General features: G+C 48.2%; 1 protein-coding gene across 2 annotated transcripts in view; it reads left to right on the top strand.

Moving 5' to 3' along the window:
- The window catches only part of EMILIN2 (elastin microfibril interfacer 2), a 60,819-nt gene that overhangs the window by 33,296 nt on the left and 12,649 nt on the right, over positions 1-14,874 (top strand). For both annotated transcript variants that reach the window (XM_010832725.1, XM_010832724.1), the window contains exon 4: positions 6,633-8,546. In XM_010832725.1, the coding sequence (XP_010831027.1) occupies positions 6,633-8,546 (1,914 nt within the window). The remainder of the gene's footprint in view (positions 1-6,632; positions 8,547-14,874) is intronic.

The raw sequence follows: 14,874 nt of genomic DNA, 5'->3' as shown, positions 1-14,874 counted from the left end.
GGTCTTCATTCTCAATGATGTCGCTGGGCTTGACCTCAGGGGTGATGGTCCTGCCCTTCAGGGTCTTCATTCTCAATGATGTCGCTGGGCTTGACCTCAGGGGTGATGGTCCTGCCCTTCAGGGTCTTCATTCTCAATGATGTCGCTGGGCTTGACCTCAGGGGTGATGGTCCTGCCCTTCAGGGTCTTCACAAAAGTCGGCATCTCTGCCTCTGCTGCAAGGCTGCCGCCACCGACCTGTAAAACAGATTTTAAAATAACTGTTTTATTACAAAAGTAATGCATATCAATTAAAGAATGTTTGTAACATATGGGGCTTCCCTTGTGGATCAGCTGGTAAAGAATCCGCCTGCAAAGCAGGAGACCTAGGTTCGATCCCTGGGTTGGGAAGATCCCCTGGAGAAGGGAAAGGCTACCCACTCCAATATTCTGGCCTGGAGAATTTCATGGACTGTATAGTCCATGGGGTCGCAGAGAGTCAGACACAACTGAGCAACCTTTACTTTCACTTGAAACATATAGGAAAAATATTTAAGTACATATCATCTTGAACTGCCCCGGTGGTCCAGTAGTTAAGACTCCGTGTTCCTGTGGCAGGTGCCTGGGTTCCATCCCCGGTTGGGGAACTAAGATCCTGCATGCTGCACAGCCAGGCCAGGAAAAGGAAGGAAAAAAAAAAAAGTACATCTAATCTTACCACCAAACGAGAAGTACTGTTAACGTTTTACTATAAAATACTGCTCTCTTTCCTGTATCTGCATATACATTTTGTTAAAGAAAAATTTATTCATCCCACAAATATTTATTGAGCTTCTGGATCTGCAGTCTTTATACTTAGGTGTTTTGGAGAAAAAGTCAAGGCGGACACTAGATAAGTAGTCACATCAGAGCACAGTCAGGGCTCTGATGGGGGCTCTGAGAGGGCGCGTTGGATCACAGTAGACAGTTTATTTCTGTTTTGTTTACTTTTAGATTTTGTCTTGTAAAAGTTTAAGCATACATATAGTTTAATGAGTTGAATCGCTTTATAATATGAAGACTATTAGGGAAAGCAGTGATTCCCTTTCTCTGCCAGTTTCCCTTCTCAGGAGTAATTGCTTTAAACTCTTATAATTTTTCTTTTAAATTGAAGTATAGTTGATTTACAATATTAATTATAGCTCTACAACAAAGTGACTCAGTGTTTTCATGGATTATACTTCATTTAAAGTTATTGCAGAATAATGGCTGTATTTCCCTGTGCTGTATAGTATGTCCTTGTGGCTTATTTATTTTATACACAGTAGTGTGTATCTCTTAATCTCCTGCCCCAGTCTTGTCCCTCCCCTTTTCCCTCTCCCCACTGGTAACCACCAGTTTGTTCTCTGTATCTGTGAATTTGTTCTTGTTTTTATATATACATCCATTTGTTTTATTTTTTAGCTTCCACACATAAGTGGTAACGTAGGTTATTTGTCTTTCTCTAGTCTGATTTTTATTTCTGTAAGCATAGTACCCTCCAGATCTGTCTATATTGTTGCAAATGGCATTATTGTAGCTGAGCAGTATTCCATTGTATATGTGTATACACCATATCTTCTTTATCCATTTATCTGTTGATGGACGTGTGTGTGTGTATGTGTGCTAAGTTGCTCAGTCCTGTCTGACTCTTTGCCCTCCAGGCTCCTCTGTCCATGGGATTCTCCAGGAAGGAATACTGGAGTGGGTTGCCATGCCCTCCCCCAGGGGATCCTCCCGATCCAGGGATTGAACTTGTGTCTAAGTCTCCTGCATCAGCAAGCGGATTCTTTACCACTAATACCACCACTCTTAGGTTGCTTAAAAACATGGGCTGCTTCACACACATGCCATCCTTGTGCAGGGACCATGCTAATCTTCTCTGCACCCTCCCAGTTTTAGTATAAGTGCTGCTGCTGTGAGCATTTCTTTAAACTCTTTAGACGGTCTTTTGGAATTTACTCCACATCCTTGACTTCTCATTATGGAAGGTGAGGAATTAAGTCCCTTTCCTCTACCATGAGGCTTCCACATCCCTGTCCTTTGCATTCAGTTATGCTGTGTTTTAGTCTGTTCCCTGTTTATTGGATCCACTGTAGTTGGTACATCGTGTTTACAGCTGAGCCCTGCAGTGTGCTATGAATATGTTACCTTTTCTACACAGTTTTTTGATTTCTCTAGTGTTAATAATTATGTTTTTCTTTGCTTGGTTTTCTATATTTTTAATCCCTGCTTCAACCCAGACTCTCTGCTGGTTATCTACATGTCCCCTCTGTATGTTCAGATACATCAGTTCCGTCTTGAAATCTCTCCTGGAGCTTTCCCGGCTGCCCCACCTGGAGTGGTCCCTGCTTGTCCTCGTTCACCGCTGCCGCCGGCGATCTTCACGGACTTCTCTCCCGTCCGTTCCCTGCTTCCCGTCCGCCCTCCACTCGCCCCGCTTGCTCTTCCTTATCTTATCCCCTTGTTTTGGTCAAGCACATCATTCAGTAGTTTCATGAGGAGATTGCGTGGGAGGTAAACTTTTGGACATGCTAGTCTACAAGTATATTTACTCCAGCTTCAGAATTCTAGATTGGAAATAATTTTCCTTTAGAATTTTAAACACATTGCTCAGTTTTCTTCTGGTTTTCAAAAAGGAACCCTCCTACACTGTTGGTTGGAAGGTACATTAGGACAGCCACTATGGAGAACAGTATGGCGGTTTCTTGAAAAACTAAAAAGAGTTTCTGTATGATCCAGTGAGCCTACTCCTGGGCATATATCCAGAGAAAATCATAATTCAAAGAGATACATGCACCCTAATGTTCATTGCATTACTATTTACAATAGCCAAGACATGGAAGCAACCTGAATGTCCATAGACAGTTGAATGATAAAGCAGACAGGCTGCATATATACAATGAAATATTACTCAGCATAGGAAGAATGAATGAGGCCACTTGTAGCAATATGGATGGACCTAGACATTATCATACTAAGTGAAGTAAATCAGAGAAAGACAGATTTCATGTGATATCACTTTATGTGGAATCTAAAAAAAAAGACACAAATGAGCTTGTTTGCAAAACAGAAACAGACTTACAGACATAGAAAACAAACTTATGGTTACCAAAGGGGGAAGCTGGGGGAGGGATAAATTAGGAATTTGGGACTGGCAGATATACACTGCTGTATATAAAATAGATAAACAAGGACCATGGAACTCAATACTTGTAATATTCAATATCTTGTAAATAATCTATATGGGGAAAAAAGAATATATATGGGACAAAAGAATATATACACAAAAGATTATATGTATTTATATTTCTATCTGAATACCTGAAACTGGGCTTCCTAGGTGGCTCAGTTGTAAAGAATACATCTGCCAATGCAGGAGATGAGGGTTCGATCCCTGGGTCAGGAAAATCTCCTGGAGGAGGAAATGGCAACCCACTCCAGTGTTCTTGCCTGGAGAATCCCATGCACAGAGGAGCCTGGCAGGCTACAGTCCATGTGGTTGCAAAAGAGTTGGACAGGTCTGAGCAATTAAAGAAGAGAATCCCTGAAACTAACACAACATTATAAATCCATTATGCTTCAATTTAAAAATTCTTTTTCTTCTAGTTCCCAATGCACTGTGAAAACCATTCTGATTCCCAATTTTTTATGTGTGACTTGGTTGGGGTTTCTTTTGTTTGTTTTGTTTGTGTTGTTTTTGCCATTAATGGGATTTCAGAATGAAAGGAAGTGCTTATCCTCAATCCACCATCATTATAATGCACACACTGTTTTGGGCACTTATTTTTAAATTTTTAACTGATTTTAATTTTTAATTGATGAAAAAACATCATGTCATTAGATATTCTCTAGTGTCATGTCTTGGCTGCATATAGTGTGGTGGTTTGGATACAGTCTTGTACTGTTGGCCCCTAAGGCCGTTTTCAGTTTTTCATTATTCTATAGATAGTATTTGAATAAGTACTTTTTCTGTTAAATTTTTGGATTCATCTGTATTATTTACTAGAATAAATTTCTAGAAGTGTAATTGCAGAGTCCAAAGGACTCTGAGTATTTTGATACATTCTCCAAGTTATTCTTCCAAAAATTTGTAGCAGTTTTTTTAGTCACCAGTAGTATATGAAGGAAAAACATCTGCTTACATTCTGATCCTCCCCTCTTCTCCTGCCCTTTAAAAAAATTTTCCTTTGCTCAGAACAGCATTTCATTTGTATGTGACTTACTGACTTTTATGTCTAGTATCCTGAGAGAATTTTTTCAGTATGGAAAACAAGCTGTTCTTTCTAGTTTTCTGCTTGGGAGTTAGAACATTTAAATTCAAGCCTCGGTTTTACCACTAAGTTGCTTTTAATGAATGATAACTGTTGTTATGATCATCTGCAAAAGTTAGAGGAGGAAAAAACAATGACCATTAAGCTCAAATATCTACCACATTCTAAACTTACTTCCAGTTTGTCAGTGTACATGAGTGCATTTTATGTCATAATCTGTGTTGTGTGTGGCTTTTTCCACTTTACTTGCTAGGTCTCAGTATTGTCAGCAGGCTTGTTGATGTTAATTCTTTAATTCCTTTCTTTTTTATATTAATTTTTACATTTTATTTTTTGGCTGTGTCACACGACTTGTGAGATCTTAGTTCCCAGTGTATTAGTTGCTCTGCTGTTGCTGCTGCTGCTGAGTCGCTTCAGTCGTGTCCGACTCTGTGTGACCCCATAGACGGCAGCCCACCAGGCTCCCCCGTCCCTGGGATTCTCCAGGCAAGAACACTGGAATGGGTTGTCATTTCCTTCTCCAGTGCATTAAAGTGAAAAGTGAAAGTGAAGTTGCTCAGTCGTGTCTGTCGGACTCTTTGGGACCCCATGGACTGCAGCCCACCAGGCTCCTCCGTCCACGGGATTTTCTAGGCAAGAGTACTGGAGTGGGGTGCCATTCCCTTCTCCGGGGGATCTTCCCAACCCAGGGATTGAACCTGGATGTCCTGCATTGCAGGCGGATTTACTGTCTGAGCCGCCAGGGAAGCCGGGATCAAACCTGGGCCTACAGCAGTGGAAGCAAAGAGTCCTAATCATTAGATCACTAGCTGCTGCTGCTACTGCTAAGTTGCTTCAGTCGTGTCTGACTCTGTGCGACCCCATAGACGGCAGCCCACCAGGCTCCCCCGTCTCTGGGATTCTCCAGGCAAGAACACTGGATCGGGTTGCCATTTCCTTCTCCGATGCATGAAAGTGAAAAGTGAAAGTGAAGTCGCTCAGTCCTGTCTGACTCTTAGCAACCCCATGGACTGCAGCCTACAAGGCTCCTCCGTCCATGGGATTTTCCAGGCAAGAGTACTGGAGTGGGGTGCCATTGCCTTCTCCTAGATCACTAGGGAAGTCCCTTAACCTCTTTCAAGTATTCCTTGTGTTCTGTGACATCATGTGCCTCAGATTTTGATGACCTTTTTTTGGTTTCTCTATTTATATCATGTTTATTTTCATGACTCACCACAATTATTTTATGATTTTTTCTTTTGGGCTGTTTCCTTGTGGGGTATATTTCCCAAAGTAGAATTATCAAAAATTCAATGTTTGGGGACTTCCCTGGTGGTCCAGTGGTTAGGCACTTTCACTTTGGGGGCCCAGGTTCAATCTCTGGTCTTGGATCTGAGATCTCAAAGCTGAGTGGGACATGGGTAAAAAAAGATTTCAATGTATTCTTTGACTTAGTGAATCTCACTACATAGGGCCACATGGCTGTGTTGTTGGGAGACACCAATAGACTCTGTTTTATCTCTCTTTTGCTTTTAGTTTCCCAACTGCATGAGGGTGCTAAACAATGTCTGTGAGACTCTTAGCACAGGGATGCTAATAAAAGAAAGAGACTATTTAGGAGTTGCTTGGAGGATAACTTGCTGCTCTCATGATATCGTGTGCCTGTGTTAAGTCACTTCAGTCGTGTCCAGCTCTTTGGGACCCCATGGACTGTAGCCCACCACGCTCCTCCGTCCGTGGGATTCTCCAGGCAAGAATACTGGAGTGGGTTGCCATTCCCTTCTCCAGGGGATCTTCCTGATCCAGGGATTGAACCTGCGTCTCCTGTGGCTTCTGCATCGTAGGCAGATTCTTTACCGCTGAGCCACCGGGGAAGCCATGGTATCATACCACCCAACAACTAATGGGTGGATCCCAAGTGGCTTCTTGTGGTTACAGAATGCAGTCAGCTGTCGGGGTGTGGCTGCAGTTACAAATGTGGGAATGATATGTTCCGATGATAATATAAGTAAAGAATATTTCCCTTCAGGGTGAAAGAGACCATTGTATATCTGTCATGTGTCCTGTGAATATTCTCTTGACAACCAGAGGAGGGAAGATAGTCACTTCGCCTCATAGACGAGGGGATTATAGTTCACAGAAGTGAATTAACTTGCTCGAGGGCGGACTGTAGACAGAAGAGCCAGAATCCCCTGGAGGTCTGTTTGACTTAACGCCCATCATCTTTTGCACTCCAGCGGAGTGACTGCCTGTGTGTGGTGAGAGGGGAGTGGTAGGGGAGGTTTGCGTGTATCCCAGGAGTACCCTGTCAATTGTCTTTGCAAAACTGGGTAAAAGGAGGAAATGTTAAGTCGTGTCCGACTCTTTTTTTCTTTGTAACAGACAATGAACCAAGCCGAGTCTCAGAGCCTAAGAACACTGTGTCACCCACTCCTGCAGCAGACCCAAGTCAGACAAGAGATCCAAAACAGGGGCCCCAGGAACTTCAGGAAAAGAAAATTCAGGTGCTGGAGGAGAAGGTTCTCCGGCTCACCAGGACGGTTCTGGACCTTCAGTCTTCCGTTGCTGGAGTGAGTGAAAACCTCAAACACGCCGTCCAGGATGATGCCAGCAAGATGCTGGCCTCATGGCTGAGCAACCTGCACCCCCGGCCAACGCCCATCAGCGCTGTGGGTGGAGAACCAGAAACAGTTCAGCCCCCCGGCATCCTCAGCAATAAGGAGTCAGGCATGAAGGACATCAAGTCTGAACTGGCTGAAGTCAAGGATGCCCTGAAGACCAAGAGTGACAAGCTGGAGGAGCTGGACGGGAAAGTGAAGGGCTATGAAGGGCAGCTCAGACAGCTCCAGGAGGCCGCCCAGGGCCCAACGGTCACCATGACGACCAGCGAGCTCTTCCAAGCCTACGTGGACAGTAAGATCGATGCCCTGAGGGAGGAGCTTATGGAAGGGATGGACCGAAAGCTGGCTGACCTGAAGAACTCGTGTGAGTACAAGTTGATCGGTTTCCAGCAGCACTGTGATGACTATGGGAGCAGCTACCTGGGCGTGATCGAGCTGATAGGAGAGAAGGAGGCCAAGCTGAGAAAAGAAATCAGTGACCTTCAGGCCCGGGTCCAAGACCCTCCAGCCCATGCAAACTGCTGTGACGGTACCAAGCCTGGTGACTTGGGGCCACAGATCAAGATGTTAGACCAGAAAATCGAAAGAGTCTCTGAAGCGACAAGAATGCTGAATGCACGACTAGACAATGAGTTTGACCGCCTCGAGGCTCCAGAGCCGGATGTGGACTTCGATGCCAGATGGCATGAACTGGATGCAAGGATCAACGTGACAGAGAGGAATGCAGAAGAGCACTGCTTTTACATTGAAGAAACCCTCCGGGGGACCATTAGTGGGGAGGTGGACGGCCTGAGGCAGCTGCTTGATCAGAAAATACAGTCCCTGGAGGAGCGGCTGGGGAGCGCCCTCCTGGAGATGGTGAATGGCTCAGAGATGGTACCTGCTCCCCCAGTGGCAGCCCCGCCCACTGTGTCGGGGGCTGGGCCCCTGCAGGTCATGATGGAGTTGAAGCGCCTGAAGGACCAAGTGCGGGTGGTGGAGGACATGTGCCTGCAGAACCTCCGAGGAGAGCCTCGAGGGATGGAAGACACTTTGCGGAACGGGGGCGAGATGGTGAGCCTTTTGAGATCTCTAAACGACACGATGCAGGGGAAGTTTCAGGACACTGAACGCAGCATCCAGCGACTTCAGCAGGACTTCAGTTTTCTTTATTCTTGGCTCAACCACACAGATGACCACTTGAGACGTCTACAGAACGAGCTGAGTGGTGGTAGAGGAGGGAAAAAGGCTGCAGGGGGTGGGTGGTCCAAGGTGGGTGAGCCAGGGAGGACGGAGGCGCCCCTGCCGTCTCCCCAGGCCCCCCCAGCACATTGCTGCGACCAGCTGGAGGGCAGGTGGCAGCAGCTGCAGGACCTCGTCCTCAGCGAGCTGGACACTTGTAAGGAGAAGACGCACGGAGTCCAGAGGGAGGTGTCCGTGGTGGAGGACAGGGTGTCTCACGTGGAGAAGACCTGTAGCAAGCTGGACTCCATCTCTGGGAGCCTTCAGAAGATCAAGGAGGGGCTCAACAAGCACGTGAACAGCCTCTGGAGCTGCGTCCGGCAGATGAACGGGACGCTCCGGACACACTCCAGAGAGATCTCCGGCCTGAAGAATTCCGTCCAGCAGTTCTACAGCCACGTCTTCCAGATTTCTACTGACCTGCAAGACCTGATCCGGTTTCAGCCATCGGCAAGTAAGTGCACCTTTGCCTTCCCATTTTGAGTATTTGTAACGCGTGTTCTGCTAGACTTTGGACGGTTTGTGGCATGAGCCATGTCACTGCTGGCCCAAAGTGTGCTTCGTAGATGGGGTGGGGAAAGTGCGTGAATTGTCTGGTGCTGAGTAGCAATGAGACAAAGACCAACAGTGAGAGCAAGTGTTTAGAAACTTAGAATAACTTGACGTCACCGTAGCACTCAAGCACACGATTTGTGCGTTTTGTAAGTTATCAGCCCACAACAGGTTGAAAATACAGAAGGAAAACTGGTCCTTGCCCTCAGGTAGGTGGCAGAAGGCTGATCTATACTGTCATGTTGGGGAGCTTAGATTTGGGGTCAGATTTGTGGCCTAACAGCTTGGGGCAATGGGCATGTTGTCCTGTCTTCTACTCAGGGAGTCTCCTGTATGCACACCCCTTCACCTCTCTGAAAACATCACTTCTTGTTTGCTGGTGTCATTATCATCTTTGGGCAATCTCTTGTTCCCTAAAACCTAGGGCCTCGATGATGGCAAGTAGAACGCATTGTGTTCCTTTCCAAAGACAGAGAGAGGACCCTGGACAGAGTACTTTAGGGGCAGGAACTGTTCAATGCCCCAGCACGCCCAGAACAAGGATGCTCATCGGCTGTGCTTAGGGAGATTCATGCTACACACTCTGTATGCACATCCGTGCTAAGTCCCTTCAGTCATCTCTGCTTCTTTGTGACCCCATGAACTGTAGGGGGCCAGGCTTCTCTGTCCATGGGATTCTCCAGGCAAGAATACTGGAGTGGGTTGTTATCTCCTTTTGCAGGCGATCTTCCTGACCCCAGGGATCAAACTTGTGTCTCCTGTGGCTCCTGCATCGCAGGCAGATTCTTTACCATTATACATTTCACTCTTGACAAATGTTTGTTGAATGAATGAATGGACTGAATGAATGGTCCCTTAATAGTACTGAGTGACATATTCAAGTTAACATTTTTGTTACCTGGGGGCTCAGCATGTCATCCCTGAAGGACAGAGCCTCCCTGGTACCTGGATTCAGCAACCTCAGTGCTGAGCAGAGTTTTCTTTATTTTTAAAATTTTATTTATTTATTTTCGGCTGTGTTCGGTCCTCATTGCCGAGCAGAATTTCTCTAGTTGCAGACAGCGGAGGCTACTTCCTAGTTGGAGTGTGTGGGCTTTCTCCCTGCAGTTGCAGCTCCCAGGCTCCAGAGCACAGGCTTAGTAGTTGGGGCACATGGGCTGCTCCCCGCAGGGACATGTTCTAAAGTCGCACAGTGGAGGCAGGGTGGGGACCCTGGGTGCTGTCGTCCAGGCCAGCCCACGTCTCCTCTGTGTCTCCCCAAAACGAACGCAGACTCACAGGTCCACGAGGACAGGGGAGGGCCAGCCGTGTGCCAAGAAGGACTCCACCTCCTGACCAGTCCTCTCCCTGTTTTCTTTCCCCCTGTCTTCCCTGCTGGCCTGTGTTGCCTTTTCACCTTGCTCAGCTCCAGGTGACAAAGGCCCTCATGTGTTGATGCTAGTTCTTGGCCTGGTGTGAGCCTATGGGATTTTAGGATTGGGTCCTATTGGAAAAGGCCCTGATGCTGGGAAAGATTGAAGGCAAAAGGAGAAGGGGGAAGCAGAGGATGAGATAGTTGGATAGCATCACCGCCTTAATGGACATGGATGTGAGCAAACTCCAGGAGATAGTGGAGGACAGAAGAGCCTGATGGGCTGCCGTCCATGGGGTTGCAAAGAGCTGGACACAGCTTAGCAACTGCATAATAGCAACTGCATAACAACAGCAACGCAGCCGGGACTTACAGCCTGAGGGGAGGAGAGCCAGGGCCTGATCCAGGGAAGTGGGGAGTCTGAAGTGGTCAGTGGGACACGCTTTGAACCTTCCCAGAGATAAGGAGTTTGCAGATAAGGAATTACCCAGGCCAGTCCTGCTATTTATAACCTCCATCCCCTCCCCCCAGGCCCACACAGCTCCCAGATCTCTGGAATGCTGGGGAAAGGTCAGGGGACCCTGTGTGTGTTCATAGGGTGATTGTGCCTCCTGGTGACAGTTCTGTCTGGACTGTGCTTTGTAACAACAGATCGAAGCAGATAGTTCCAGTTGATTTGCAGCTCCCGGGCGGCGTGGGAAGCTGTGTTAACTCCTTCACGCTTGGCTGTGGAAAGAGGGGTTGGGGTGAATGCCTGTAAAGGGAAGGCGGCTCCCACAAGATGCTCCTTTTGGAATGAATCCATTGTCGTGAGAGTAGAATGCATGGACTTTCGGGAACCCCATTGATTGAGAAGAGTTAACAATACACAGGCCGAGGCTGTCCATTCTTGCAGCGCATCCAGGTCCGGGAGAACCTGAGTGTCAGGGGTCACTGGGTGAGTTTAGAGCTCAGGTCACAGCGCCCCGTGAAGAGTCAGGAGCACATTTATTGAGTGCTTACTGTGTGCAGCAGTGACTCAGTGGACATGAGTTTGAGCAAACTCTGGGAGATGGTGAAGGACAGGGGAGCCTGGCGTGCTGCAGTCCCTGGGGTCACAAGGAGTCGGACACGACTTAGTGACTAAACAGCCACTGTGTGCAGGGCTCCGTGAGGGATGAGGAGGTGAGTGGCACAACCCTGGCCTTCCGGGCATTTCCAGGCCCAGGTTTGGGGGTGGGGGAGTGACACACACAGGCCTGCAGAGAGGGTGAACGAGATGGTGTATCAGGGCTCGTCCTTGTAGTTCACTGGCTCTTACTGAGCCCGTCTTGTGTGGGAGTGACGAGCTTATGTGTGTGGAGCACAGGGATGGCAGTGCAGGGGACAATGACAGTTTGAGGGGGACAAGTAGGCAGAGATGGTCACGGCCACCGTGGAAGTCAGGGAGCACTTCTCTGAGTTGATGAGGCCTTCTCATCAAGGTTGAGTAGGTTGCAAGTTCATAGGCCAGTAGGGTGAAGGGTGAGATGGTGTGATGAGAGAGACTTCTGAAAGGGGGCGATGCTGGAGCTTGTACCGAACGGTGAGTTGTTGCTCAGTCCCTCAGTTGTGTCTGACTCTATGCGACCCCATGGACTGCAGCACGCCAGGCCTCCCTGTCCTGCACCGTCTCCCAGAGTTTGCTCAAACTCACGTGCGTTGAGTTGATGATGCCATCCAACTATCTCATCCTCCGTCGCCCCCTTCCCCTCCTGCCCCCAATCTTTCCTAGCATCAGGGTCTTTTCCAGTGAGTCAGCTCTTCACATCAGGTAGCCAAAGGATTGGCGCTTCAGCATCAGTCCTTCCAACGAACATTTAGAGTTGATTTCCTTTAGGACTGACTGGTTTGATCTCCTTTCAGTCCAAGGGACTCTTGAGAATCTTCTGCACCACAGTTTGAAAGCATCAATTCTTCAGTGCTCAGCCTTCCTTATGGTCCAACTCGCACATCTGTACATGACTACTGGAAGGGTTCAGAGAAGCAGGAGGGGAGGGCGTCCCTGCTGAGGGGTGGGATGGACCTGCTGTTTGCTGCTGTTTGCCGACCCCAGACCTTGGTGGCTTAAACAACAAGGCTTCATCACTTTCCATTGTTCTGCGGGGCAGGAACTGACTTGGCAGCTCTTCCGCTCCACTTGACATCAGCTCAAGTCACTCACTTGGCTGTGGTCAGGGGACCAGTGGGCTGGGCTGGGCTGAGCTGGAAGTTGCAGGAAGACCGGCCACGTGTTCCTGCGCACGGCCATCCTCTCTCTCCACGTGGTGGACGTGCACCTTCTCTCAGCATGGTGGTCTCGGGGAGTCACACTTACCACAAGGCAAAAGCAGGAGCCCCTTCCAGGCGGGGCCCGGAGCTGGCACCATGTCCCTTCTGCCACATCCCATTGTTCAAAACAAGTCACCCTGAGAGATGACGCGGCTTGTGTGTTGGAAGGGGAGGAATATTAACGATTGTCATCATTGCTCCCACCGCAAGCCAAGGTGCGGAGCTGAGGGTGCAGGACATGGTCACCAGAGGCCAGATTGCTGGGCCAAGGACCTAGACTCTGCTGTTTCTGCCCCGCCTGCTGCCCTGTGCAGGGAGCCCATTCTCTTCTTTGGAAGCACCCAGAGGGAGCTGAACTGCCCAGCTGGCAGCGGGTGGGGAGGGTGGAGGGGGAACCAGAATGGCCTCAGCCAATGCTGAAAGCAGTCCCAGTCTCTTTGTATCCCTCACATCAGTGCAGACGTTCTTCCCTGGGTCTTAAAAGAGACTCTCGAGACTATATACAAATGTTTGGTTACTTTTTTGGACAGAAGGTCCCTGCCTTTCATCCAGGACTTGGAGAGGTGCCTAACTTCTAAAAGGTAAAGAACTAGTATATTTTTTTGGCTGCATCTTGCAGCTTGTGGGATCTTAGCTCCTCGACCAGGGATTGAACCCACATCCCCCACAGCGGAGGTGCAGAGTCAACCACTAGACTACCAGGGAAGTCCCTAGGACCACTGTATTTTCGTGACTGTCTCATCGTCCACTCTGTGAGGTAGGTGTCATGCCCTTTCCTGGGCCCCGTGTACCCCACCCCCCTTCATTCATACAGTCATTCATTCCACAAATAGTCATGTCCTTGCACTGGAGTTTTAGCCCTTGCAGGATCTAGAGGGGGAAGTCAGGGAATGCACAGCCCAGCAAATAAAGGTCTGATTTCAGCAGGCAATCAGTGTGCAGGGAAAGATAAGCAGAGGAGGTGACAGAGAACAGGGGACTTGGTGTTTTAGATGAGAAGTCAGGGAAGGTTGCTCAGTGGAGACGACCTTTGAGCAGAGACGTGAGTAAGATGAGGGAATGAGCCTTGTAGAGATCTGTTCCTGGCAGAGGGAACAGCATGTGCGAAGATCCTGAGGCAGGGATGTCTTTGTCCTGTTTGAGAACTCAGGACGTCAGTTTGATCAAGTCCATGAGCAAGGGGAAAGGTCACAGGCAATGAGGTCAGTGGGTAGGGGTCAGATCAGGTGGGATTTTGTAGGCTGAGATGACAGATTTGGATTTCAAGTATCATGAGAAACTCTTGGAGAATTTTGAGCCAGGAAGTGATTATTATTTCCCAAGTCTGTAATCCCAGCTACTCTACACATTCTTTGTGACTTTGGACAAATTATTTATCTACTTAATGCCTCACTTTCTATAGCTGTTAATTGGAGAGAATCATGGTGATAGTGATACTTCAAGAAGTTAGCATGATAACTATTGTTCCTGTGCATGCTAAGTCATTTGAGTTGTGCCTGACTCTTTGAAGCCCCATGGACTGTAGCCCACCAGGCTCCTCTATCCATGGGATTCTCCAGGCATGAATAGTGGAGTGGGTTGCCATGCCCTCCTGCAGGGGATCTTCCTGACCCAGGGATCAAACTCACGTCTCCTGCATGGGCAGGTATGTTTACCACTAGCGCCGCCTGGGAAGCCCCCCTGTTCCTAAGGAGTATTTCTTTTCTTTTTCTATTTTTTGGCTGTTCTGTGTGGCATGTAGGATTTTTGTTCCCTGACTAGGAATCAAACTTATGCCTCCTGCAATGGAAGCAGGGAGTCTTAACCACTGAACCACGGAGAAGTCCCAGTAGTGTATTAAATAGTGACTGGCCCTTGGTCATCCCTCAGTATCAGCATGACTGTGACCCTCTGTCCCCTCTGCTGGACATCCCTTCTGCTTCTGGCTGAAATCCTCTCCTCTTCTTACAAGCATGCAGCCTCAGAGCAGTGAAGGTGGGCTCGCCCGCACTGCAGACGTGGGATGACAACCTTAGGTGTTCTGCTGAATGTTCTAGGGATCCAGAGGGTTTTGTTCTTTCCTTCTTTTTCTTGTTTTCTTGTCTAAATTGGGACTGAAGTGTAAAGTGTAAAAAGCTGAGAAATCTCCCCTCCCTAGCATTCAGGTTCTTGTTGTTCTTGTTTAGTCGCTCAGTTGTGTCCGACTCTGTGTGACCTAATGAACTGAAGCCCGCCAGGCTCTTCTGTCCATGGAATTCTCCAGGCAAGAATAATGGAGTGGGTTGCCATTTCCTTCTCCAGGGGATATTCCTGAGCCAGGGATCAAACCCAAGTCTCCTGCTTGGCAGGTGGATTGTTTACCTCCAGGGAAGCCCAACATTTAGGATTCATGGTTAGTAAATCAGGTTCTGAACGACAAGGGGATTGGGGAAGTCCTCTATTCTGTGGATGTGGCCTCAGAAGTCTGGACTTTTGTTTCAGTTCCCCCCACCCCCTCCCCCAGCTCCCTGTCCCGTTCTTTTAGCTGCTTCTTGTCCACAGTTGCCCGGTCTCCATGCTACTGTAGTTATTGGGTGGGGGCAGCTCCAGGCCCTGCCCCCCCCCCCCCCGC

This window comes from Bison bison, unplaced genomic scaffold, assembly GCF_000754665.1.
Source record: "Bison bison bison isolate TAMUID 2011002044 unplaced genomic scaffold, Bison_UMD1.0 scf7180017862158, whole genome shotgun sequence".
Classification (NCBI taxonomy): domain Eukaryota; kingdom Metazoa; phylum Chordata; class Mammalia; order Artiodactyla; family Bovidae; genus Bison; species Bison bison.
This window is presented reverse-complemented; position numbering and strand designations above follow the sequence as displayed.